The sequence below is a fragment of the Elephas maximus genome, chromosome 3, assembly GCF_024166365.1.
Source record: "Elephas maximus indicus isolate mEleMax1 chromosome 3, mEleMax1 primary haplotype, whole genome shotgun sequence".
In the NCBI taxonomy this organism is placed as follows: Eukaryota; Metazoa; Chordata; class Mammalia; order Proboscidea; family Elephantidae; genus Elephas; species Elephas maximus.
The window spans coordinates 2,263,806-2,289,960 of NC_064821.1; the positions used below are offsets into that span (position 1 = coordinate 2,263,806).

General features: G+C 43.4%; 1 protein-coding gene and 1 long non-coding RNA gene across 5 annotated transcripts in view; both read left to right on the top strand.

Moving 5' to 3' along the window:
* LOC126071868 (zinc finger protein 345-like) overlaps positions 1-26,155 on the top strand; it is a 245,407-nt gene that overhangs the window by 73,896 nt on the left and 145,356 nt on the right. Inside the window, exons 3-5 of one of the 4 annotated variants that reach the window (XM_049876243.1) lie at positions 3,599-3,725; positions 4,690-4,840; positions 5,833-8,277. The exons of 1 other annotated variant lie outside the window; for it this stretch is intronic. In XM_049876243.1, the coding sequence (XP_049732200.1) occupies positions 3,599-3,725; positions 4,690-4,840; positions 5,833-7,870 (2,316 nt within the window). In that variant the 3' untranslated portion in view covers positions 7,871-8,277. Of the gene's footprint in view, positions 1-3,598; positions 3,726-4,689; positions 4,841-5,811; positions 8,278-26,155 lie in introns of those variants that run through there. 2 more of the 4 variants (XM_049876241.1, XM_049876242.1) reach the window with 2 other exon arrangements.
* LOC126071879 (uncharacterized) lies at positions 12,946-23,039 on the top strand. Its single transcript, XR_007516396.1, has 3 exons — positions 12,946-13,084; positions 17,885-18,029; positions 22,521-23,039. It is a non-coding gene; the product is annotated as an uncharacterized LOC126071879 (long non-coding RNA).

Below are 26,155 nucleotides of genomic sequence, written 5' to 3' on the forward strand. Positions count from 1 at the left end.
TTGACTCCTCTGCCTCTGAGCTGGGACTTGTTGAAGTTGACAAGCATGTGAAATGTATATGAGTGTTTGCAAAATCACCGTTGTCTGCTTCCACATTTCTGGAATTGGAAGTGAGCTCTTTCTGTCCCTTACCAAGCCAGGTCTCCCTAGCTCAGGTTTCCTGAAACGACCGCTTTGCAGCTGCGCCGGATTACTGAAGATAAACATGCCCGTGTGGCTTGCTGCTTATGGCCCCCTGTGCTGCGTTTCCTGGGGCCTTGTCACCACTTGGCAGTCTGCATATACATGTGGTGGCGCAGTGCCTGAGAGCTCGGCTGCTCACCGAAAGATGAGCAGTTTGAATCCACCAGCTGCTCCTTGGAAACCCTGTGGGGCAGTTTGACTCTGTCCTAGAGTGTCGCTATGAGTCAGAGCTGACTTTTGTTTTTCTTTTTGGTCTGCACACAAAGAACTTACGATCCATGTTCATCCAGATCTTCTGTTTTGTTCACTGCTGTATCTGCTTTGCCAGCATAAAGTAGGCTCTGTGTCAGTATTACCTAAATCAGTTTTAGTAAATGAAGGTACCCACAGTTAAGAGTCTGAAGGGAAGAAGTCTCGTCTGAGACACAGGGCTTTGACAGAAGTCGCCCCAAGTTTTGTGAATTAAATAGTATGTTTTCTTTGTCTCCTCTCCCCAGTATCCATCAGGGCTATAGACCATGCATGGTGTGATTGGAGAATAGCAGCCAGAATAACAGCAAAACCGCGTGCATGCGAGCAGAAATGTAGTTGTCAGAAGTTTAGCCTTCGAAGACAAATTGACCTGCATTCTGACCCTGACTCACGAACATTCCACGTAGGCAACATTGAGCATGTGATTAATTGATTAACTTTACACCAAGGCTTTGAACTTGTTCATACCCAATTAAATTAATCATGGCTGAGGAAATGAAACAGAAGCAGACACGAATTTAAAAAATTTTTGTGAACCGGAAAGATAGACGGAACAAGAACAATTACGGGTCAAAGTCTTGGTAGAAACTTCATCTCCCTTTTAGAAAACAAGGGCAGCCTGTGTGTTGCATTGTTGTTGTTGCTGTTAGGTGCTGTCGAGTCAGTTCCGACTCATAGCGACCCTGCGCACAACAGAGTGAAACACTGCATGACAACCAGGTATTTTGCCCATCGACTTTTCAGCAGATTTGGAAGCAGTGGTGCTAGGCTCAAAGATGGCAGCTCACCATGGCACTCTTAACATGAGTCACTCACCACACTTCTGCCAGTAATCTAGTCTTTTGCATTCGGCTCCTGAAAGGGCACACAACACCTTCTCGTTCTCCCATTCTGGGGCTTGGACCTATGACTTTTCCCATCTGATTATCAATCCGCTTCACCAAAATTTAAAAAATTCATGTCTGCTCTGGTTTTGCGTCCTTAGCCATTATTGAATTGGTTCCAGCTGGTTCAAAGTCCTGCTTTTACTCAGCTGTGAATTGTTTGAAGTAATAATCTGCTTAGGAGAGTTACAAGATATAAATGAGCTCTAGTGTGCTGGTAAAGTAGAGGGTCAGCAAAAAAGAGGAAGAGCCTCAACGAGATGGATTGACACAGTGGTGTAACAATGGGTTCAAGCACAACAACAATTGTGAGGATGGTGCAGGACTGGGCAGTGTTTCGTTCTGTTGTGCATAGAGTCGCTATGAGTCGAAACCGGCTTAACGGCACCTAATGATTAAGTGTGTTGAAAACTTTTTGCAAAACCTTTCACAAATAGTAGTTGCCCAATACACAGAACATTTTATCGTTACTATGTTGTATAATTCACTTCGAACCTACCAGCTGCTCCATGGAAGATAGATGTGGCAGTCTGCTTCCGTAAAGCTTTACAACCTTGGAAACCCCTTGAGGTTGCTATGAGTCAGAACTGCCTTGATGGGTGTGGGTTTGGTTTTTTTGGATATTGTATAATTAAAATTAGGGTTTTTTATGGCTTTAAAATACGTAACCTGGCCCACTGTAGTGGAGGATAGTTTTGAATTTTGGCTTTAGCTCAGAGTTTGTTGTGACATCATCATACCAGGATTAATTAGAAATGACATAGATGGCTCACTTCATCCCTTCCCTGATAAGAGGAGTCTTCTTACTTCAAAGCTGCTCTGTTTTACCACTCAAAGTGTAGTTTAGCAGCTTTTTCTTTCTTTACTACGTGAGGAAACCAACAGATTGGTGCTGTTTCACAGAGATTGCTCTTACAGACCAGGGAATTCCACTGGTCGGGGTTCAGGTAGGTGATCATGGTTTTGTGCCGTCTAGGGGCTGCAAATGTGAGAGAATTTTGGAGTGGAGCCTCTAGAGGGCTGGAGTGTAAGTCTCTGTTTCCTAGGCTTCATGGGCAGTTTAACAGGTAAATCATCTGTACTTCAACTTACAAAATCAATTTGTGGTAAAAAAATTATATGTAATAGAACATTTGCTAATTCAACAGCGTTTACATGTATAACTTGATGACATTGATTGGAGACCGGGGCACAGTGGTTACCAGCACAGGTGCCAAACTAAAGGTCAGCAGTTCAGATGCACCAGTCGCTCCTTAGAAATCCAATGGGCAGTCCTATAGGGTCGCTATGAGTCAGAATTGACTGTACGGCAATGGATTTGGTTTTTTATTTTGATTTACGTGTATAACTTGGCGACATTGATTATGTTTATCATGTTGTGCAGTCATTACAAAATGAGCATCGTAACCTCTTCTCCTTGGTCAGCAAACACAAGGGTATGCTATTCTCGTTTCAGCTCTTTGTCATCTTACATGGTTAGATTGTGTTTGTGTGAGGGTGTGTGGAGTTACGCTTGTTGAGGGCAGGAGTCACTAATAATTGGCATCCAGTTGCATCAGATCTCAAAATTTTCTGTCTCACCTGAGCTCTTTTTAACTTGTATTACCTTTGCCTGTCTCATTGAAAGGGACAGAGAGGATGACAGAATAACTGATTTTTTTTAAAAAAATAGGTGACATGTAAAAATTCACAGTTCTCCAAAAGAATATTCTTTTTTCGGCAGGTGGACCTGTTCTCATGCAGTTGTTCAAGAAAATATGACCAGCTCAGGGCCTTGGGTTGCCAGTTTGTGGGAGCCCCTAGTCCTCCCATGGCTGTGAGATCAAAGGAAGCAGTACCGTTCTGCAGCGTTTCCCAGTTGTTAAAACTTCATCCTGTCTTCACCCTGTGCTTTAGGTTTTGATGGGTGGTCTTATAGAAGGAAGTGAAATTGTTTGTTCACAAGGAAGTGACGATCTGAATTAGAGCATTTCTCTAATTTCTGCTATGTTTCTAACTGTTGAGGAATAAGACTGTAGTTGGTCACAGTCAAACTGGGGAAATTATTTCAGTATGTGGGAAGTCTGTGAGACAGGATGCAGTCAATGAGGAAGTAAATGTAGTTAGTGAAGGGAAAAGGCTGATGCCCATACTCTAGAGTAGACCTTGGTAGAACATAGAACTTCGTGTCAAATCCCTATGAATTGTTAGTTTTCCAGGACAGACAGCCTCACCCTTCCTTCTCATACACATTGAAGTACTTGGCACCTTGCTTATCCACAATGTGTGGGATGTTTTAGGACTCAGCGTTCATTGAGGATGTGGCTGTGGTCTTTAGCCAGGAAGAGTGGGCTTTGCTGGATCTTGCTCAGAGGATACTCTACAGAGATGTGATGATGGAAACCTTCAGAAACCTGGCCTCAGTAGGTAAGAATGGCGTTCATTTTTTTTTAATTCCTTTAGTGAACAAAAATATTTTACTCATTGACTTTGCTCCGGTATTTGGGCTGAGAAATGGGAATAAATTGTTACATAAAACAGACATGGTCTCTGGGTCTATGGAGTTCACATATTCTGGCTTCTTTATGAATGTAAAGCTGTATGTATTAAAGTGAGTTTTTATTTCTCGCGATTAAAAGCACTGAGGTTCTTTAAGTGTTCTAAGAGTAAGCATTGGCTTCAGGGGTCATTTGGCACACTGAGATATTTGCGTTTTGGGACCTTGTAGAGAGTTTTACTGTGTTTATTACAAGTCTGACATGATTATTTTGTGGCAAATAAATACACCTGCCCATCTTCAGAGACTCTGAAGAGCAAACTTTTGGTTTAGTGTCAGGGAAATATTCATTGCTCTGCACTGTCTTCCTTCATGCTCTGCATCTCTTCACAAGCACCATGTCAGTATATACATTTCCCCCCCCCCAAAGAATCAAGGACAGTAGAGATAGGACTCATCCAGGGCCACTGTATTGGGGAGTACCAGGAAAGCAAGAATTTTTTGAAGGACCAGCCCCGCATGGAGGAAATTGCATTTGAATCAGTTAGAAAAAGTCTCTTGGGTTGAGGACACAATTTTGCAGATGCCTGATCTTTTCTGACTTTAGCAATCCTGTCAAACCTGTGGTCATGGAGACCTGTTCCTTCTTTTAATGTTATGTGTGTATTGTGTTCTGTCCTTTCTACTTAGCTCTTGTAATTATACCTATTTATGTCACTGTCACTGTCAGTCTTCATGGATGTATTTCCTAGTAAATTGCTTTTTAACCATTGCCAAAGTGCTGAAACAGCAAAATGTGGCTGTTTCTTTGTTCACAGCAGCCTTTTTTGCCCTAATAATTCCTCTTTCCTTTTTATTTTATATTGTGAATCTCAACTTGAATTACTGGGTCAGTCTCTCGAAACCTTATTGAAGGAGAAAAGTTATCCAGTGAACATAGGATGGTGCAATTCATGAAGAGTAACACCTGGTTCTCCGTGTTAGGAGAAATCTGTGAAGCACATGGGAGTAAAGATCAGCATAAGGATCAGAGGAGATATTTGAGGTGAGTGTCATTCATACAGGCAAAAGTAGTGCCTCATGAAAAAGTCCTACAGTGTCATTACATTACATGCTTATATATATACAAGTATAGGTGTTTATATATATAATGCTTGGTATCTTAGTTATCTAGTGCTGCTATAACAGAAATACTTCAAGTAGGTGGCTCTAACAAATTTATTTCCTCACAGTTCAGGAGGCTAGAAGACTAAATAAAGAGTGCTAGCTCTAGGGGAAGGCTTTTTAACTCTCTTGGCTCTGGAGGAAGGTCCTTGTCTCCTCTGAGCATTTGTTCACATGGCATTGCATGTATCTTCCCCTGTCTCTGCTTGTTCACCTGCTTTTATATCTCAAGAGATTGACTCAGGATGTACCCTAATCCTGCCTCATAAACATAACTTAATGCTCACCAACATAACCTAATCTTGCCTCATTAACATAATGAAGACTACCGATTCCAAATGGGATTATAACCACAAGCATACAGGTTAGGATTTACAGCACACATTTTTGGGGTACATAATCCATAACACTTGGTAAAGTAGAGGGTCATTGAAAAAAAGGAAGGCCATCAAGAAGATGAATTGAGACCAATGGCTACAGCAATGAGCTCACAAGTAGCGATGATTTTGAGGATGGTAGAGGACCAAGCATTGTTTTATTCTGTTGTACGTGGGGTTGCTGTGAGTCGGAACCAACTCGATGGCACCTAACAACAGAGATATATTTAAACCTAGCTGTAAAATTATGTGTTTGGAGAATTCTCATAAATGTGAGTCAAATGTGATTACTTGAAACATATTTCACTTGGACACTATTGTCAGAAAGCCATGTTTCTGAAAAACAGTGACAGTAATGGTAGTGTTTCTGCTAGATAAATTAACCTGTGAAACATGTGAGACAAGACAGGGCAAAAACCATGCACATTCACTGTGTTTGGTAATGGTGAAATGGGAACAAATTTATTTCCAACAGCACGTTGCCCATTTTTAACAGAAGTCATACAGTACAGAGCCACAGTGAAAGTAATGAAGGCCATCAGTGTGGGAAAACCTACAGCTGGAATCCAAAGCTTACTGTGTTAAAAAGAAATCCTCCAGAAATAAATGCTTTTGAATGCTGTGAATGTGGAAAAGCCTTCATGTATCACGCATCACATAAGCATCATACCAGACCTCACACTGGATGCAATGCTTCTCAGTGTAAGAAAAGTGAAGAAGCCTGCAGTTGTCTCTCTCACCTAACTACTCCTATGAGAACTCTTACTGGAAAGAAACCCCATAAATGTAAGGTATGTGGGAAGGACTTCATTTGTATTTCAGCGCTTAAGCATTCTGTGACAACACTCACTGGTGAGAAACACTATGAATGTAATGAGTGTGGGAAAGGTTTCTGTAGTTTCTCATCCTTTTGGACACATGTGAGAGGTCATAAGCATGAATGTAAAGAATGTTATAAAACCTATAGTTGTCCTTTATCCCTCAGTTTACGTAAAAAATTTCATAACAGGGCTAGGCCTTACGGATGTAAGGAACGTGGGAAAGCCTTTAGTGAGACCACATCCCTCACTCAATATATAAGAGCTCACAGTGAAGAGAGGCCTTACGAATGTAAGGAATGTGGGAAAGCCTTTAGTCAGTCATCACACCTCGCTGAACATATAAGAACTCATAGTGGAGAGAGGCCTTACAAATGTAAGGAATGTGAGAAAGCCTTTAGTCAGTCATCACACCTCAGCACACATATAAGAACTCACAATGGGCAGAGGCCTTATGAATGTAAGGAATGTGGAAAAGCCTTTAGTCAGGCCTCATCCCTGACTATACATATAAGAACTCACAGTGCAATTAGGCCTTATGAGTGTAAGCAATGTGGGAAGGTCTTTAGGCAATCTGCAAACCTCACTACACATATAAGAATTCATCGTGGAGAGAGGCCTTATGAATGTAAGGAATGTGGGAAAGCCTTTAGTCATTCCTCAAACCTTACTACACATATAAGAACTCATTGTGGAGAGAGGCCTTATGAGTGTAAGGAATGTGGGAAAGCCTTTAGCCAATCCTCAGCCCTCACTACACATATAAGAACTCACAGTGGAGAGAAGCCTTATGAATGTAAAGAATGTGGGAAGACCTTTAGTCATTCCTCAGCCCTCACTATACATAGAAGAACTCACACTGGAGAGAGGCCCTATGAATGTAAGCAATGTGGGAAAGCCTTTATTCAAGCCTCATCCCTCACTACACATATAAGAACTCACACTGGAGTGAGGCCTTATGAATGTAAGCAATGTGGGAAAGCCTTTGGTCAGGCCCTACACCTCACTCAACATAAAAGAACACATAGTGGAGAGAGGCCTTATGAATGTAAGCAATGTGGGAAAGCCTTTAGTCAGGCTTCATCCCTCACACAACACGTAAGAACTCACAGTGGTGTTAGGCCTTATGAATGTAAGGATTGTGGGAAAACCTTTAGTGAGGCTTCAACCCTCACTAAGCATAGAAGAACTCACAGTGGACTTAGGCCTTATGAATGTAAGCGGTGTGGGAAAGCCTTTATTCAGGCCTCATCCCTCACTAAACATATAAGAATTCACAGTGAAGTTAGGCCTTATGAATGTCATGAATGTGGGAAAGCCTTTAGGAAGTCCTCTTGCCTCACTTCACATATACGAACTCACAGTGGGGAGAAGCCCTATGAATGTAATAAATGTGGGAAAGCCTTTAATCGTTCCTCAAACCTCAGTTCACACCTAAGAACTCACAGTGGAGAAAAGCCTTATATATGTGAAGAATGTGGGAAAGCCTTTAGTCGTTCTTCATACCTCACTTTACATATAAAAACTCACAGTGGAGAAAGGCCTTACAAATGTAAGCAATGTGGGAAAGCCTTTCGTGATTCCTCAACCCTCACTACACACATCAGAACACACAGTGGAGAGAGGCCTTATAAATGTAAGCAATGTTGGAAAGCCTTTAGTTGTTCCTCAAACCTCTCTAGACATAGACGAACTCACATTGAAGAGCCTTTATGAATGTAAGGAATGTGGGAAAGCCATTAGTCTTTCCTCAGACCTCACTACACATAAAAGAACTCACAGTGCAGAGACTCTTGTCAAAAGTGGGGTGTTTCATTCTTATTGCTATAATTTTAAACAGCAAATTTCAAAGAGTGTGCGATTAAAGAACAAAGTTACTCATTGAGTAAGAAAGCAATACTAACGCAAAGAAGAAGTCATTAGAGCTACTTTTTGCCTTTGGGAGAAATGACAGTTTCATTGTAACTGTGGGGCTGTCGTCAATGTTTGTTGCTTTCTGAGTCCAAGTTAAATTCCCTTTCTTCATGTCTTTGGCTATTACAAATAAAGCTGCAGGGAATAGCCTTGAGCAAATGTGGTTGTATATTTTTCTCATGTTTTGTTGATGTTATTTTGCATACAATAAAATATACTGATCTCTGATCTCTAATTTGGTTTAAGAGATTTTTTTGTTTCCATATTTATTACACTTCCTTTCATTCTTTCCTGTTGTAAAGTTAACTCTTTTACCCTTTACAATTAGTAAGTTTCTCGTTAAAAAAAAAAAATCCCACTCCATCGAGTCGATTCCGACTCATAGTGACTCTATAGGACAACATAGAATTGCCCCATAGAGTGTCCAAGGAGCAGCTGGTGAATTCAAACTGCCGACCTTTTGGTTAGCAGCCAAGCTTTTAACCACTGTACCACCAGGGCTCCAAGTTTCTCCTAGGGTGGTAGTTTGTGACTTTGCAAATATTCTGTTTTTTATCGTACTTTGACCTACTAATTTTAGTCCCCATTGGTATTTATTACCTATGATAGTTATCCCCCACGCATGTCAGTTTGTCCTACTCTGGGGGTTGTGTGTTGCTGTGATGCCAGAAACTATGCCACTGGTATTCAAATACTAGCAGGTCACCCTTGGCAGACAGGTTTCAGCTGAGCTTCCAGACTAAGACAATTTAGGAAGAAGGACCTGGCAGTCTACTTCTGAAAAAAATTAGCCAATGAAAACCTTCCGGATAGCAGTGGAACATTGATATAGTGCCAGAAGATGAACCCCTCAGGTTGGAAGACACTCAAAATATGATTTGAGAATAGCTGCCACCTCAAAGTAGAGTCGACCTTATTCATGTGGATGGAATCAAGCTTTCAATTGCCTCATGTGCATGCTAAAGCTGGCAAAGTGAATTAGGAATACTGGAGAAGAATTGATGCCTTTGAGTTGTGGTGTTGGTAAAGATTATTGAATATATACCGTGGACTGCCAAAAGAATGAACAAATTTGTCTTGGAAGAAGTCCCAACCAGAATGCTCTTTAGAAGCGAGGATGATGAGACTTTTTCTCGCATATTTTGGACAGGTTATTAGGATGGACCAGTCCCTGGAGAAGGGCATCATGCTTGGTAAAGTGAAGGATCACCAAAAAGGAGGAAGACCCTCAAGGAGACAGATTGACATGGCTGCAACAATTGCCTCAAGCATAACAATGATTGTAAGGATGGTGCAGGACCGGGCACTGTTTGGTTCTGTTGTACATAGGGTTACTATGAGTCAGAATCGACTCAACGGTACTTAACAACATGATAGCGATTACGATGGTGTTTGCCAAATGGTATTTTCTATTTCAATAATTTCCTTTATATGTACTAATTGGAATTCTACAAGGAATATCTTTTCCTTTTCTAACCTTTATTCATGTATTAAATCTTTTATACCAGTATAGGCTATTCCATATTACTTTTTTTTTTTCTAACTCTGATTGTCCCAGATTTGGTTATTAGGAGATCTCTTAAATTGGTTCCTTTTTTTTTTTTGACATGACCCCACTATCATTTGTACATTTCTTTCTGCCCGTGTTTGAGGCTCATGTTGTCCTTTTTCTGCCCAAGCCCTGCAGTCAAACTTTTTTCCAAGAAACTTTGTTCCTTTGATTAGAGAATGATATTTAGAAACAAAGATCTGCGCATTAGTTATGACAATTGCTACTGGGCCCTCGAAGTTGAAAGAGCTAGGAAATATGTGTGTGTGAGTATACACATACAATGACACATATTTTTACCTGTTTATGGATCTGTGTGTTTTAAAAACTCAAGATTGTACTCATGTGTCCGATTCCAGCCCAACACTACAGGGCTCATTTTAGCCATTTCCATTACTTTATATATTACTCATTTCTCTAAAAGTAATACTCATGGCTCTTATCATGCGTGTACACTTTTTGCTGAATCTTTGAATATACATAAAGCAATTTCAGAATTGCTAACTAAGGTGATGAACTGCCTTGCAGAAAGCAATTTGGTCTTCGTTTGAGGTTCATGAAAGTTGGACTGCAGGTTAAGTCTAATGAGTGCAGGTAAGATCACAGGGACCACCTGGTGGCCTGATGTTAACCTCTTGAGGCATAATTTAGCTTGTCATGCAGGACTGTCCAATAAAATCTCAGAAGCAAGAGGCTTAAGGGAGCTTCTTAGTTGGTGAGAAACATCCATCCTTGTGTAGGGTAGCGTGTCCTGGAGACATGGAAGCTCTGCACTGGAATCCTCCCAGAGCTCACCCTATGCATCTCATTTGTATCCTTTCTTGTTATATTAAAGCTGTTATTGTAAGGATGGACTTTTTGTGAATTCTGTGACTCGTTCAAGTAAATTATTGAACCAAAAGGAAGCTCAGAAGTAAGGGGGCCAGGGACCTCTAATCTTGAGGCTCGTATTCTGAGGGGTATAGAGGGAAACCCTAGACTTCTAGCCAGTAGCTTGGAAGTTGGAAGTTGTTCAGACTCTCAAACTTGCAGCAGATATTTGTCTGCCTGTTTGGCAGTTTGAAGGATGATGTCTTAGTCATGTAGGGCTGCTAAAACAAAAATACCACAAGTGGATGGCTTTAACAAAGAGAAATATGTTTCTCAGTCTAGTAGGCTAGAAGTCTAAATTCAGGGTGTCAGTTCCAGGGAAGGCTTTCTCTCTCTGTCGGCTCTGGAAGAAGGTCTTTCTTGTCCATCTTCCCCTGGACTAGGAGCTTCTCTGTGCAGGAACCCCGGGTGTAAAGGACACACACTGTTCCAGGTGCTTCTTCCTTGGTGGTATGAGGTCCCCAATTCTCTGCTTGCTTTCCTTTCCTTTTCCTCTCTTGAGAGATAAAAGGTGGTGCAGGCCACACCCCAGGGAAACTCCCTTTACATTGGATCAGGGATGTGACTTGGGTAAGGATGGTGTTCCAATCCCACCCTAATCTTTTTAAACATAAAATTACAATCACAAAATGGAGGGAGACAACCACAGAATACTGGGAAAAGTGGCCTAACCAAATTGGTACACACATTTTTGGGGGGACATAATTCAATCCATGACAGATGATGTCCTTTTAACTTGTGAGGTCTGGTCCAGCCCTGGGTGGCAAGAGTCAGAGGGATAATCCCGCATTGGTGCCTGGTGTTGGAACTAAGCAAGGACAAGAATCTGAGATTTCCACATGATGCAGTTGGCATATAACGTAGGATTTATTAGTCTCCTTGGCAGAGATAGTACGAAGTTGAAGCTGTTAAGCTCCGTCTGACCCTAAAACTGATGTCTCTACTACTGAATTACACGATTGGTGGAATTTTAGTGGGGATTAGGAAATCGCTTGAACCAGACTAATGTCTGTACATAATAAAAGGACTCAATAAATATTTTTTAATGAGTGAGTGAATGAATAAATGTATACATTTAGACACAATCCGGCAGGGATTTCCTCAATGTCCTGCCTCTCCTTACAAAAGTTTCTGCTCCCACACCCATTGGCACCTCCATACTCTGCATCTCAGTGAAAATTTGGCTCTCTGCATCAGCTGTGTGTCCCCTTTTCTGATCCATCACACAATCATTTACTCTCTGTCCAGCATCTTCAGTATCTCCTGTCTCCTGACTGTTTGCCCTTAGTATAATCTCTCCAATCTAATTGACCCTGGTTCTGGCTATATTTCAGCTTTTTTTCACAATCTTCATGTCTAAGCTTCTTTAAAAAGGTGATACAACCACTCATGTCCTTGGTTTCGACTACCAGACCAATCAACTCCTGTAGGTCCATGTCTCCAGCAGAGTTCTGTTTCCCAGAATTTAGCACCAATTATCCTATAATCATTACAGTAGCCTCTAAAGAGTTTATCGTGTTGTAATTGTATCCTTCACCTACTGTGCTACTGCCAGCAGAATGTTGGTTTTTAAACTCAGCATCTAATTGTATCATTCCTGCTTAACATCTGTATTTCCACCTCACCTGTCTAAAATGCATTTCCCTGTCTGTTTCTTTAGGTTCACGTTAAGACTTCTCTAATTCCACCAATTCTAGGAACTCTTCTATTATCACCCCAACTTCACTTTCTCTGTACTATCCTGGTAGTCTTCTTTAGCCCCTACTATAGTACTGATTGGAAACCCTGGTGGCGTAGTGGTTAAGTGCTATGATTGCTAACCAAAGGGTCGGCAGTTCGAATCTGCCAGGTGCTCCTTGGAAACTCTATGGGGCAATTCTGCTCTGTCCTTTGGGGTCTCTATGAGTTGGAATCGACTCAATGGCACTGGGTTTGGTTTTGGTTTGATAGCACTGATTATTCTCTGTCTCACTCACTATAAACAGAGCTTTTTGGGCAGAGTTTATGCTTGTTTGTCTCTGCTGATCTTTGTGCCTTCACACAGAAGGCACTCAAACACTTAAAGCAGAGAGTGGATGGATGAACTAATTACTTATGACACTTCAGGTTCATCTCGTATCACCAGCACAAAGAATAGTGCATATCACAGAGCAGGCAGTCTTCTAATGTGGGATGCTTGAAATTAAAAACAATGATGAAATGGAATTTTCAGATGACTGGTAAGTGGAATGAAAGAAGAGAGGTTCTGGAGGTAACTGCTATAGGACTTTCTCACAAACGTTGTTTCCATAAGGTGCCGTTGAGTCATTTTCGACTCATAGAAACCCTACATACAACAGAACGAAACACTACCCAGTCCTGCATCATCCTCACAGTGATTGCTGTGTTTGAGCCCTTTGTTGCAGCAACTGTGTCAGTCTGTCTTGTTGATGGTTTTCCTCTTTTTCAGTGAGGAAACATGATGTCCATCTCCAGGGACTGGTCCCTTCTGATAACATGTCCAAAATATGTAAGATGAAGTCTTGCTATCCAAACCTCCAAGGAGCATGCTGGCTGTACCTCTTCCAAGACAGATTTGTTCATTCTGGGAGTCCATGGTATATCCAATATTCTTCACCAACACTATAATTCGATGGCATCAGTTCATCGACCTTCCTTATTCATTTTCCAGTTTTTGTATGCATATGAGGCAACTGAAAACACTGTGGCTGGGGTCAGGCACCTCAGTCAGTCCTCAAAGTGAGGTCTTTGTTTTTTAATACTTCAAAGAGGCCTTTTCAGCACATTTTTTAAAATAAAGTGAATCTTAGGAGAACAGAGCTGGAGGCCTCACACTGCTTGATTTTAGAACCTATTGTACCACAACAGTAGTCAGAACAGCCCGGTACTGGTACAAAAACAGATATATAGACCAGTGGAACAGAATTGAGAACCCAGGCATAAATTCATTCACCTGTGAGCATCTGATATTTGACAAAGGCCCAAAGTCCATTAAATGGAGAAAAGACAGTCTCTTTAACAAACGGTGCTGGCATAACTGGATATCCATCTGCAAAAAAATCAAACAAGACCCAACCTCATGCCATGTATAAAAACTAACTCAAAATGGATCAAAAACCTAAATATAAAATCTAAAATGATAAAGACTATGGAAGACAAAATAGGGACAACACTAGGAGCCCCAATACATGACGTAAACAGAATAGAAACCATAACTAACAATGCACAAACACCAGAAGAGAAACGAGATAAGTGGAAGTTCCTAAATGTCAAACACTTGTGCTCATTCAAAGACTTCACCAAAAGAGAAAAAAAAGACAACCTACAGACTGGGAAAAAAAATTTGGCTACAACGTATCCATTCTGGGCCTAATCTCTAAAACCTACAAGATACTGCAAAACCTGAACAGCAAAAAGACAACCCAATTAAAAAATGGGCAAAGGATATGAACAGGCAGTTCACCAAAGAAGACATTCAGGCAGCTAACAGATATATGAGGAAATGCTCATGATCATTACATTAGCCATTAGAGAAATGCAAATCAAAACTATAATGAGATACCATCTCACCCCAACAAGGCTGGGATTAATCCAAGAAACAAAATAATAAATGTTGGGGAGGTTGTGGAGAGAGTGGAACACTTATTTATACATTGCTGGTGGGAATGTAAAATGGTACAACCACTATGAAAATCGATTTGGCGCTTCCTTTTTTAAAAAGCTAGAAATATGATCCAGCAATTCCACTCCTTGGAATACATCCTAGAGAAATAAGAGCTCTCACATGAGTGGATACATGCATACACATGTTCATTGCAGCACTGTTCACAATTGCAAAAATATGTAAACAATCTAGGTGCCCATCAACAGACAAATGAATAAACAAATTATAGTGTATACACACAATGAAATACTACTCAATGATAAAGAACAATGATGAATTGACAAAACATCTCACAACATGGGTGAATCTGGAAGGCATTATGCTGAGTGAAATTAGTCGCAAAAGCACAAATATTGTATGAGACCACTGTCTTAGTCATTTAGTGCTGCTATAGGAGAAACAGCATAATAAGTGGATGGCTTTTTTTTTTTTTTTTAACAAAGAGAAATTTAGAAATCCAAATTCAGGGCGTCAGCTTCAGGGAAAGGCTTTCTCTGTCAGCTCTAGAGGAAGGCCCTTCTCGTCCGTCTTCCCCTGGACTAGGGGCTTCTTCATGCAGGAACCCTGGGTCCAAAGGATGTGCTCTGCTCCAGGCACTGCTTTCTTGGTGCTTTGAGGTCCCCAACTCTCTGCTCACTTCCCTTTCCTTTTATCTCTCATAAGATAAAAGGTGGTGCAGGCCACACCCCTAAGAAACACCATTTACATTGGATCAGGGATGTGATCTGAACAAGGGTGTTACATCCCACCCCAATCCTCTTTAACCACAGGCGGACATTATGATTTATAACACATAGGAAAATCACAGAATGGAGGACAACCACACAATAGTAGGAATCATGGCCTAACCAAGTTGACACACATTTCTGGGGGACACAGTTCAATCCATAACAACCACTATTATAAGAACTCAAGAAAAGATTTACATACAGAAGAAAACATTCTCTGATGGTTACGAAGGTCTAGGGAGGGTGGGAGAAGGGAATTCACTGACTAGAAAGATTTATCTTAGGAGAAGGGAAGGACAACACACAATACAGGGGAAGTCAGCACAACTGGACTAAACCAAAAGGTGAAAAGTTTCCTGAATACAACCAAACAATTTGAGGGACAGAGTAGCAGGGACAGAGGTTTCATGGACATCTAGGTCAATTGGCATAACAAAGATTATTAAGAAAATGTTCTGCATCCCACTTTTGTGAGTGGCATCCAGAGTCTTAAAGCTTGCAAAAAAACCATTTAAGATGCATCAGTTGGCCCCTGCTCACCTGGAGCAAAGGAGCATGAAGAACACCAAAGACAAAGGAAAATATTAGCCCAAGAGACAGAAAGGGCCACATAAACCAAAGACTCCATCAGCCTGAGACCAGAAGAACTAGATGGTACCTGGCTATCACCAATGACCACCCTAACAGGGAATACAACCAAGAGTCTCTGATGGAGCAGGAGAAAAGTGTGGTATAGAGCTCAAATTCACGTACAAAGTCCAGACTTAATGGTCTGAGACAAGAGGAGCCCCAGAAGACATGGCCCCCAAACTCTGTTAACACAGAACTAAAACCATTCCCGAAGCCAACTCTTCAGACAAAGATTAGACTGGACTATAAAACATAAAATAATACTCATAAAGAGTGTGCTTCTTAGTTCAAGTAGATACATGAGACTAAATGGGCAGCTCCTGTCCAGAGGTGGGATGAGAAGGCAGAAAGTGGTAGGATCTGGTTGAATGGACTCAGTAAACCCGGGTGGAAAGGGGGAGTGTGTGCTGTTACATTATAGCGATTGCAACTAGAATCACATAACTATATGTGTATAAATCTTTGTATGAGAAATTAACTTGAGTTGTAAACTTTCATCTAAAGCACAATTTTTTAAAAAAAGGGATCTTAGAAGACAACGGCGGAATCCTTGGTGCTTTTCATGGCCGAATTATGTCATACAGCTGACATTTATTTTCTAAAAGCAAGTAATTAAACATCGTAGGGCCTCTTGTTCTTTAAATGTTAAATTCTCAGAGCAGAATTCCTTATCTAGAAATCTCTCCCATTAAACCTATATCTTCCTCCTGGGCGCTCAAAAATAAATATAATCCCTTTTCCATATGGAACACTTAAAATACTTAAATATTCTGACAGATACTCTCCAGGTCTTATAATTTGTAGGCTAAATATTCCCATTTCTGTACTGGTAATGGCTTGGCCTTCTGGTGCCTCAGCTTTTTCTCTACACTTTTTGTGGACAGTGTCCTTGTTGGATTAAAGCCAACATTCACGCCTAGGATATGATCATTAAATAATACAGTCAAACTAGTCCTACTGGTTTTCAGAACAGTGTAGTTCCGTGGATACAGATAAAGCTCATGTGACTTAAATGATGCTGAATTCAAAACCAAATGAAATATTTTAAGTGTTCTTTTTTTAATTTAGAAAAATATTGATTTAAAAAAACTGAACAAATTTTTTTCTAAGAACACATTTCAGTAAGTGTGATTCCTTTATCTTTTAAAGAAAGTTCACTGGTGAATAGCAGGAAGTATTTTATGGAATTTCCAGGGAGATAGACCTGCTCCTCAGTTACCGACTATCTCATTATCTGACTTTTCACATTTATGACAGGAATAAAAAAAAAACTATCTGAATATTTTGCACATTAACAAGGTATGTCTGGTAGTGATGAACACCAAGGTGCGAGGCAAGAGTAACGCTGGCTCTATGGCTGTGATGGTAAAGATTATGTGCCAGCTTGACTGGGCCATGATTGTCAGTAGTTAGTCAGCTCTGTAATGATAATTGAGCCTAGTCTACCATAATTTTTGTATAACAGTGCTTTTTTGTATAATGACATGGTCTTTGGAACCTAACCATGTTGATAAGTGGAGAGTGGGTATGTCTTGATTTCAGAAAATAATTGGGTACATGACCTCATCATATTCATGGTGTCTGTAAGTGGGAGAATCAGGAATTACCTGAGAATGAAAAGATAGAAGAATTGCACCACCGTAGGTCTTATTTAATCAAGAGATAGATGTAGGTCAAGCTCAAGAGAGGTGAGCGAATGTTTTGAAGAGAGACTTATTGATTTCACAGGCACAGAGAACTCCAGGATAATCACAGGTCCACGGAATTGATTATCTGAAGTAGAATGGAGTGGAAAATCCCCAGCAATGAGGTCAATGAAACTAGAGGCCGGAGTCTTAGATAAAAATCCATGCAGACACTGAAGCCCCCAGATGCGATACAGAATTTAGGAGGGAGGGTAAGGTTGAGCCAGCTTCCAAAGTCATTAATCAGTCGAGTAAATGACTGGGAGGTGGGCAGACAAAAATAATGAGGATGGAGAGAAGCTGATAAAGTCAAAAGGCTGTAAAAGGAACAAGGGACCGTATATATTAGTGGAGGAAGGTCAGCCCCCAAATGGTACCAGGGATTGAGAACAATTCTGATCTCAGTCATGGAATCAGAGGTACAAAGGGGGCGAGATCAAATTCAAAGTGTTGAATAAATTTTTTTAAATCCAGAAATGACCTGCAGAAAGGAGATTTTTTCACTTAAAGTAAATTGTCCAAAAACAAGAGAGCTTGGAATGACTGGAAGAAAAGTTTGCCCACTTTAGCCCACCTCTATTTTCCTTACTGTGAGTTCTTTATCCCCTTTCGTTTACCATTCCTTCATTGTTTTCCAACTTTTTTTTTTTTAATTTTTTTTCCCTCTCCACCCTCTCATCTCCCCTCCAGGCAGGAGATGCCAACACAGTCTCAAGTGTCCACCAGATCCAAGAAGCTCACTCCTCACCAGCATCCCTCTCCAACCCATTGTCCAGTCCAATCCATGTCTGAAGAGTTGGCTTCGGGAATGGTTCCTGTCCTGGGGCAACAGAAGGTCTGGGGGACATGACTACCAGGGTCCTTCTAGTCTCAGTCAGACCATTAAGTCTGGTCTTATGAGAATTGGGGTCTGCATCCCACTGCTCTCCTGCTCCCTCAGGGGTTCTCTGTTGTGTTCCCTGTCAGGGCAGTCATCGGTTGTAGGTTTTCCAACTTTTATAGCTCTGCTTTATTCTGCTTAGTTTTTTGTACCTATTTTTAAGTTTCTGAAATCTGCCTCCTGGTGTGCATCAAATGACTTTAAACCCGTGTACCACCTCTAACGCCACACATCTCAGTTTGTCATAATGAGGTGGATTGTGTTTTGGTGTGATGCTGGAAGCTATGACACTAGTATTTCAAATACCAGCAGGGTAACCCATGGTGGACAGGTTTCAGTAGAGTTTCCAGACTAAGACAAAGAAGTAGGACCTGGCGGTCTACTTCTGAAATAATTGGCCAGTGAAAACCTTATGAAGAACAGGGGAACATTGTCTGGTATAGTGCTGGAAGATGATGCCCTCTTGTTGGAAGGCAGTCAAAAGATGACTGGAGAAGAGCTGCCTCCTCAATGTAGAGTCGACCATAATGATGTGAATGGAGTCAAACTTTCAGAATCTTAATTTGCCGATGTGGCATGACTGAAAATGAGAAGAAACAGCTGCAAACATCTATTCATAATCACAACAGGGGATGTAAGAAGTGTGAATGTAGGAAAATTGGAAGTCATCAAAAGTGAAATGAAATGCATAAAGATTGATATCTCAGGCATTAGTGAGCTGAAATGGACTGGAATTGACCATTCTGAATCAGAAAATCATATGGTCTACTATGCCAGGAATGACAAATTGAAGAGGAATGATGTTGAGTTTATCATCCAAAAGAACATTTCATGATCCATCCTGAAGTACAACACTGTCAGTAATAGGATAATATCCATACGTCTACAAGGAAAACCAGTTAATATGACAATTTTAATTTTCAAATTTATGCACCAACCACTAACACCATAGATGAAGAAATTGAAGATTTTTACCAACTTTTTCAATGTGAAATTGATCACACATACAATCAGGATGCATTGCTATTTACTGGTGATTGGAATGTGAAAGTTGAGAACGAAGAAGGATTAGTAGCTGGAAAATATGGCCTTGGTGATAGAAATGACACTGGAGATCACATGATACAATTTTGCAGGTCCAACAACTTCTTCATTGCAAATACTTTTTTCCAGCAACATAAATGGTGACTATACATGTGGTCCTCACCAGATGGAATACACAGGAATCAAATAGATGACATCTGTGGAAAGAGACAATGGAAAAGCTCAATATCAGCCAGAACAAGGCCAGGGGCCAACCGTGAAGCAGACCATCAGTTGCTCATTTGCAAGTTCAAGTCGAAGTTGAAAAAAATTAAAACAAGTCCACAAAAGTCAAAATTCAGGTGAGTATATCCCAACCGGATTTAGAGATCTTCTGAAAAATAGATTTGACCTATTGAACATTAATGACCAAAGACCAGACGAGTTGTGGGATGACATCAAGGACATCATACATGAAGAAAGCAAGAAGCCATTTAAAAGACAAGAAGGAAAGAGAAGACCAAAATGGATGTCAGAAGACTCTGAAAGTCACCCTCAAATATAGAGTAGCTAAAGAGAAAGGAAGAAATGATGAAATAAAAGAGTTGAACAGAAGATTTCAAACGGCGGTTCAAGACAGAGTAAAGTATCATAATGAAATGTGTAAAGACCTGGAGATAGAAAGCCAAAAAGGAAGAACACGCTTGGCATTTCTCAGAAAACTGAAAGAATTGAAGAAAAAATTCAAGCCTTGAGTTGCAATATTGAAAGATTCTATGGGCAAAATACTGAATGATGCAGGAAGCATCAGAAGAAGATGGAAGGAGTACAGAGTCATTGCACCAAAAAGAATTGGTCGACGTTGAACCAGTTCAGGAGGCAGCATATGATCAGGAACCGATGGTACTGAAGGAAGAGGTCCAAGCTGCACCGAAGGCATTGACGAAAAACAAGGCTCTGGGAGTTGATGGAATACCAATTGAGATGTTTCAGGAAACAGTGCAGCACTGAAAGTGCTCGCCTGCCTATGCCAAGAAATCTGGAAGACAGCTATCTGGCCAACGAACTGGAAGAGATCCATATTTGTGCCCATTTCAAAGAAAGGTGATCCAACAGTATGTAAAAGTTATCGAACAATGTCATTAATATCACACACAAGTAAAACTTTGCTGAAGATCATTCAAAAGTAGTTGCAGCAGTACATCGACAGGAAACTGCTAGAAATTCAAGCCAGATTCAGAAGAGGACATGGAATGAGGAATATCTTTGCTGATGTCAGATGGATCATGGCAGGAAGCAGAGAACACCAGAAAGATGTTGTTGTAGTTATCTAGTGCTGCTATAACAGAAATACCACAACTGGATGGTTTTAACAAAGAGAAATTCACTCTCTGAGTCTAGGAGGCTAGAAGTGCAAATTCAAGGTGCCAGCTCCAGGGCAAATTTTTCTCTCTCTTGGCTCTGGGGAAAGGTCCTTGTCGTCAATCTTTTCCTGGCCTAGGAGCTTCTCAGCACAGGTACCCCAGGCCCAGAGGATGCGCGGTCCTGGCTCCTCTTGCTTGGTCGTAATGAAGTCTCCCTGTCTCTCTGCTCCCTTCGCTCTTCCATATCTCAAAAGATACTGACTCAAGATACAACCCAATTGTGTAGATTGAGTCCTGACTCACTAACTGCCTCTAAGGCTGCCTCATTAACATCGTAGAAGCAGGATTTCCAACATACGAATATCAGGTCAGGTGATGAAGTGATGGAGAATCACACAACACCGGGAATCATGGCCTAGCCAAGCTGACTCACGTTTTTGAGGGACAGATTCAATCCATAATAGATGTTTGTGTTTTATTGACTACGCAAAGGCTGTGTGGGTCAGAACAAATTGTGAATATCACTGTGTAGAATGAGGATTCCCGAACACTTGATTGTGCTCATGAACAACCTGTGCGTAGATCAAGATGCAGTCGTTCTAACAGAACAAGGGTATACTGGGTGGTTTAAATCAGGAAAGGTGTGTCAGGATTCTATCCTTTCACCATACTTAATCTGTATGCTGAGCAAATAACCTGAGAAGCTAGAAGAAGAATGTGGTATCAGGATTGGAGGAAGACTCATTAACAACCTGTGATATGCAGATGACACAGCCTTGCTTGCCCATAGTGAAGAGGACTTGAAGCACTTACTGATGAAGATCAGAGGCCACAGCCTTCAGTATGGATTACAACTTAACATAAAATCCTCACAACTGGGGTTGGACCTGTCATTCTGTGCCTCTGTGACCCTCCCTAAAGCTCCTAAGAATCCTTCCCACCTCTTCTTGGAGTCGGGCGGTGTCCCGCAGACGCCCTGTGAGGCTCACCCTCCCAAGGTGGGGAGGCAGTGGCGGTGCCCAGCACCCCGTGTCCTCAGCGGCATCCCCTGGCAACATGTGGCTGACGACTGCACGCGCAGGCTGGGAACCCTGTGAGGTGTGTGGGGCAGGGCCCGAGGGGTGGGGCCTGAGGGGGCGGGGCCTGGGAGAGGCAGGACCAAGATGGGGCGGGGCCTGGGTGGGGAAGGGCGGAGACAGGAGTGGGTGGAGCCGGGCCGTGAGGCGGGGCCAGGAAGGGAGCAATGCTCTAGTATCAGGGCAGGGGCGAGGGGCAGGCACCAGAGAGGACCCGCCCGTTTACGCTCCTCCCCAGGTGCTCCGCCCAGCGGCTCCAGAGAGAAGTTCATGTTCTGCCTTGAGCTCAACGTTAGCGTCTGTCTGCTCAGCCAGAGGGCGGCGCGCGTGAGCCCCCCGGAGGGGGAAGGTGTAGGGCCCGGAGGGGTGAAGAGCAGATCGCAGGCGGGGAGTGGAGGAAAGGAGGCGGAGTTCCAGCCTGGTTCACCATGACACTGCAAATCTGTCGTGGGAGCAGGGAAGGGGACTTGATGGGGTCTCACCTTATTTGTATGACCAGGACACTGAGACTGGGGCTGGGTCAGTGGGTGCGGGCCGTGGGGCTACAGTCAGGCACCTGGGCCACTGAGTAGGTGTTGAAGCCCGGGGAGGGGGGGCCACTGAGGCAGAGAAGAGCAATTCTGGGGGATGTTCCTGCCTGTCTGAGCCTGGAAGCGCCACCGCCTCTGGTAATGGGGACAGAACGCAAGTCACGAGGCTGTCTCACATACACGGAGGGGCTGAGTGGGGCGGCCAAACTTAAGGAGGGGAAGGATTCCTGGGATAGGGAGGAGGCATTTAGGAGCAGGGGGAGGGAGCATCAGACAGTCTGAGGAAGAGACTGGGAGGGGGAAGCAGTGAGGGAGGAAGTTGGGGGTCAGAGGTCTATGAGGAAGGGGAGTGAGGGAAAGATTGATTCTTGAAGGAAGAGATGTGTTGGGGACTGTGTCCGAGTAGAATTATGCTCCATAGGCTTTTCAATGGCTAATTTTTTTTTTTTTCAGAAGTGGATGACTAACAGGCCTTCTGAAATGCTTCTGGAAGGGCTCAAACTTCCCACCTTTTGGTTAGCAGTGAAGCATGTTTACCATTTCCACTACAGGAAGTTGGAGTCAATTCATAAGAGACGCACAGGCCACTCACTCCCCCCCCCCCCACCCCCGCCTACCGCTCACATCCCTCTCTGCTGCTTCCTCCTCCATCCACTCAGGCCCTGGCAGAGCTGACTGGAGAAGCCAAAGAGGCAGGCCTGTGGTGGACCCTGGGACCCCCCTGACCTGGTCTTGGGGCCTGACCCCTGAGGGTGAGGAATCTGGGAGGTCCTGGTGGAAGAGATGGTATCAGAGGCATGTCCCAAAGGGGGGGCTTGGACAGGTGGACTGGAGCTATGGACCTTTCAGGAGACAGGCAGAGAGTCTGACACTTCTTGAGCTCCTGGTGTGTGCTGGGACCCATTATGGAGGAAGGAGATGTCGGGGTTAAGCTTGAGGTTTAGAGTCAGAAGGAACTGACTTGACCACCACTGGGTGCAGGCTTGTGCCAGTCTCTCGAAGGCTCACGGAGACTCACATAGCTCCTCCTGTGGCCCACGTGCAGACCAATGTTTAAATGCACCTCTTGGAAATTTATAGTCACCCTTTGGAACAGGACCTCCCAGGACAGATAGGGAGCCCTGAGGTTGTCCCCAGGCCCCCAAGGTTCCGTGTGGGGCCATGTCACTGGGTGCACCTATCTCCTTTCTGAGGGCACAACCACCCAGCTGTGGTCTGCATAGGGGCCGGTCTTCAGAAGCACCACCTGAAAATGTTCTGAAGTCCTAGTGCAGTCCCGCTTGGGGTGCTGTTGTGGGATGAGGCTCCCAAAATTTTTTAAATCTCTCTCTTAAGGGAGGAACCAGCTGGGCCAGCTAGTGAGGCCCAAGGAGGGCTCCCTGTACCCATCTACTGTCCTGGGTGGGGCCTGGTATCAGAGATGCCCCGAAAAACATTTCTAAATTCCCCTCTAGGGAGATGAGGATCAGCCTGGGCTGGTGTCTCAGTTATCTAGAGCTGCTGTAATAAAAATACCAGAAGCGTGTGTCTTTAACAAACAGTCATTTATTCTGTGACAGTTGAGGAGGCTAGAAGTCTGAATTCAGTGTGCCAGCTCTAGGGGAAAGCTTTCTCTCTTGGCTCTGTGAAAAGTCTTTGTCTCTTTTCATCTCTGTTCTTCAGTTTCTTGGTGGTCTTCATGGGGTGTGGCGTTTGTCTTTTCCCATCTCTGCTTGCTGCTTCTGTGCCTCATCTGCTCTTTTAATATCTCAAAAGAGATTGACCTAAGACACACCTACATAAATACTGCCTTATTAACATAACAGAGAAAACCCATTCCTAAATGCCATTATAACCACAGGTATACGGGTGAGGACTGACACACATTTTTGAGGGGGACACAATTCAACTCATAACAGCTGGGCAGGGAAGTCGGAGAAGGTAACCCAGACACAGCCACTGTCTGTCATGGCTCAGTCATCGATGTGCGTCCCGAAAAGATTTCTAACTCCCCATCCAGAGGGGCTGCACTGGCCCTGGCTGGCCATAGAGATGGCCTCCCCCAAATTTTTCTCTTTAGCTACTGACTGGCCCGGAGTGAATAGGGAGACCCATGGAGTGCTCCCTAGACCCACCCACAGCCCCAGATGGTCCCTGTTTTAGGATGTCTCCTAAAGCATTCTTAAGTCCCCCTTCGGTGAGGGGAGGAGCCCTGGTGGCATAGTGGTTAAACATTTGGCTGATCCTTATGGTTCAAACCCACCAGCTGCCACACCGGAGAAAGATGTGGAAGCCTGCTGCCATAAAGATTTACAGCCTTGGAAACCCTATGGGGCAGCTCTCCTCTGTCCTACAGGGTCGCTATGAGTCAGAATTGACTCAATGGCAGTGGGTTTGGCCAGTGAGGGGGACTGGACCTGGCCAACCAGGGAGGCCTGTGGAGGGTGCCTCAGACCTGCCTGCGATCCCACATGGACCCAGTTATTGGTGGCTCTGTCTGAAAAGTTTTCTAAGTTCAATTCCAGTGGTTGGGACTGGGCTGGGCCAAACAGGTCAGTGGAGGGCACCTGCATGGCCCGATTGTCATGTGTGCCTCCAAGAAATATTTCTAAATCCCTGCCAGAGTGGGAAGCAAAGCACAAACCTGGGTCAGCTAGGAACGCCTGGGGAGGGCACCCGGTTGCCGTATGTGCCTCTTGAAAATTTTTTCTATGTACACCTCTAAAGAGAGGGACCATCCAGGAGGCCCAGAGAACCAAGGAGAGTTCCCCAGTCTAGTCGCAATCCTGCATACGCCCTAGTTGCTTGGTGTACCTCCCAAACCCTACCAAATCTTCATCCGGAGGGGGAAAAACAGTGGGACTGACTGGGGAAAAGGGAATCCAGGCTGTCAACTGCCCCGTATTTGGCCCATGTCATAGAAGGTGCCCACCCAAATGTTTGTAAGAAACCCTCCGGTGGTGGACTTGAACCGGACCAGGTGGCAAGCCTCACCTTGAGCCTGTTTGTTGCATGTGTGCAGTGCAATGAATTACTTCTGTGTGTGGCCTTTCTAGCCATGTTCTTATAACTCCCACACAGGTGTTTGGATGGAACTGTGTTATAGGGTGATTGTGGCCTCCTGAGGGGATTGGTCAGTTTTGCCTTAAAAGAGAACCAATTCCAGAGCAGAGAGGAGGAACCCACCACCAAGGAAGAAGAGACCCGGCAGCAGGAGACGGCACTGTGGGCTTCCTGGCCTATGCAGAGAGAAAGCTGGGTGCCTTTGAGGAGAGACTGAGAGCCAGGAGGAGGCGTGCTTTCAAGCACAGCTGGGGAGAGGCTATCCTGATGAAAGAACTATCCTGAGTGTTCCTGGGCCTGAATTGTAACTGTTACTTCCCTAATAAGCCCCATAATTGTAAATATGGTCTGTGAGTTCTGTGTGACCATTGCAATAAATTATTGAACCCAGTAGAGAATGCCGTGAGAGGGACAGTTGGTGTCAGAATTGGTAGAGATGGTGGAGAGAGGAGGTGTGTCTGACCTCCACCTCATATGAGTCAGCCTTGGGCTGTTGATCTTGGTTCTCCTTCCACCTTGTGGGGTTGTAGGAGGTCAGACACCTTCCCCACACCATTTTTACCATGTGCCTGCTTAAAACGTATCTAAGTCCCCCTCCAAAGAGGGGCACTATCCTGGATCAGACAAAAAGGCTTGCAGAGGATGTCTCTTGGCCAAGTTGCTGTCACTTGTGGGTCCTGGGCATTGGGACTACTTCTGAAAAGTTCCCGTGTTCCTCTGTAGAGACTGAGACAGCTGGGGAAGGCATGGAGGTCCAAGGATGGTGTCCTTAGGCTATCCACTGTCCAGCATGGGGCCTGTCCCAGGAAGTGTTCTCTGAAAAATGTTTCTTAGTCCTACTCCTGTGGCAAGGACAGTCATGGGCCAGTCAGGGAGGCCACTCTACACAATTTGTGGTCTCACACAGGGCCTAGTCATGGCAAGTGTCCCTTGAAAACTTTCACAAGTCCCACTCCTGGTCTTGGACTAGCTGGGTGCAGCGCAACAGGATCACTTTTATATGGCCTTTCTCACCATGGTCGTGTAACTCCCACCAAATGATTGGA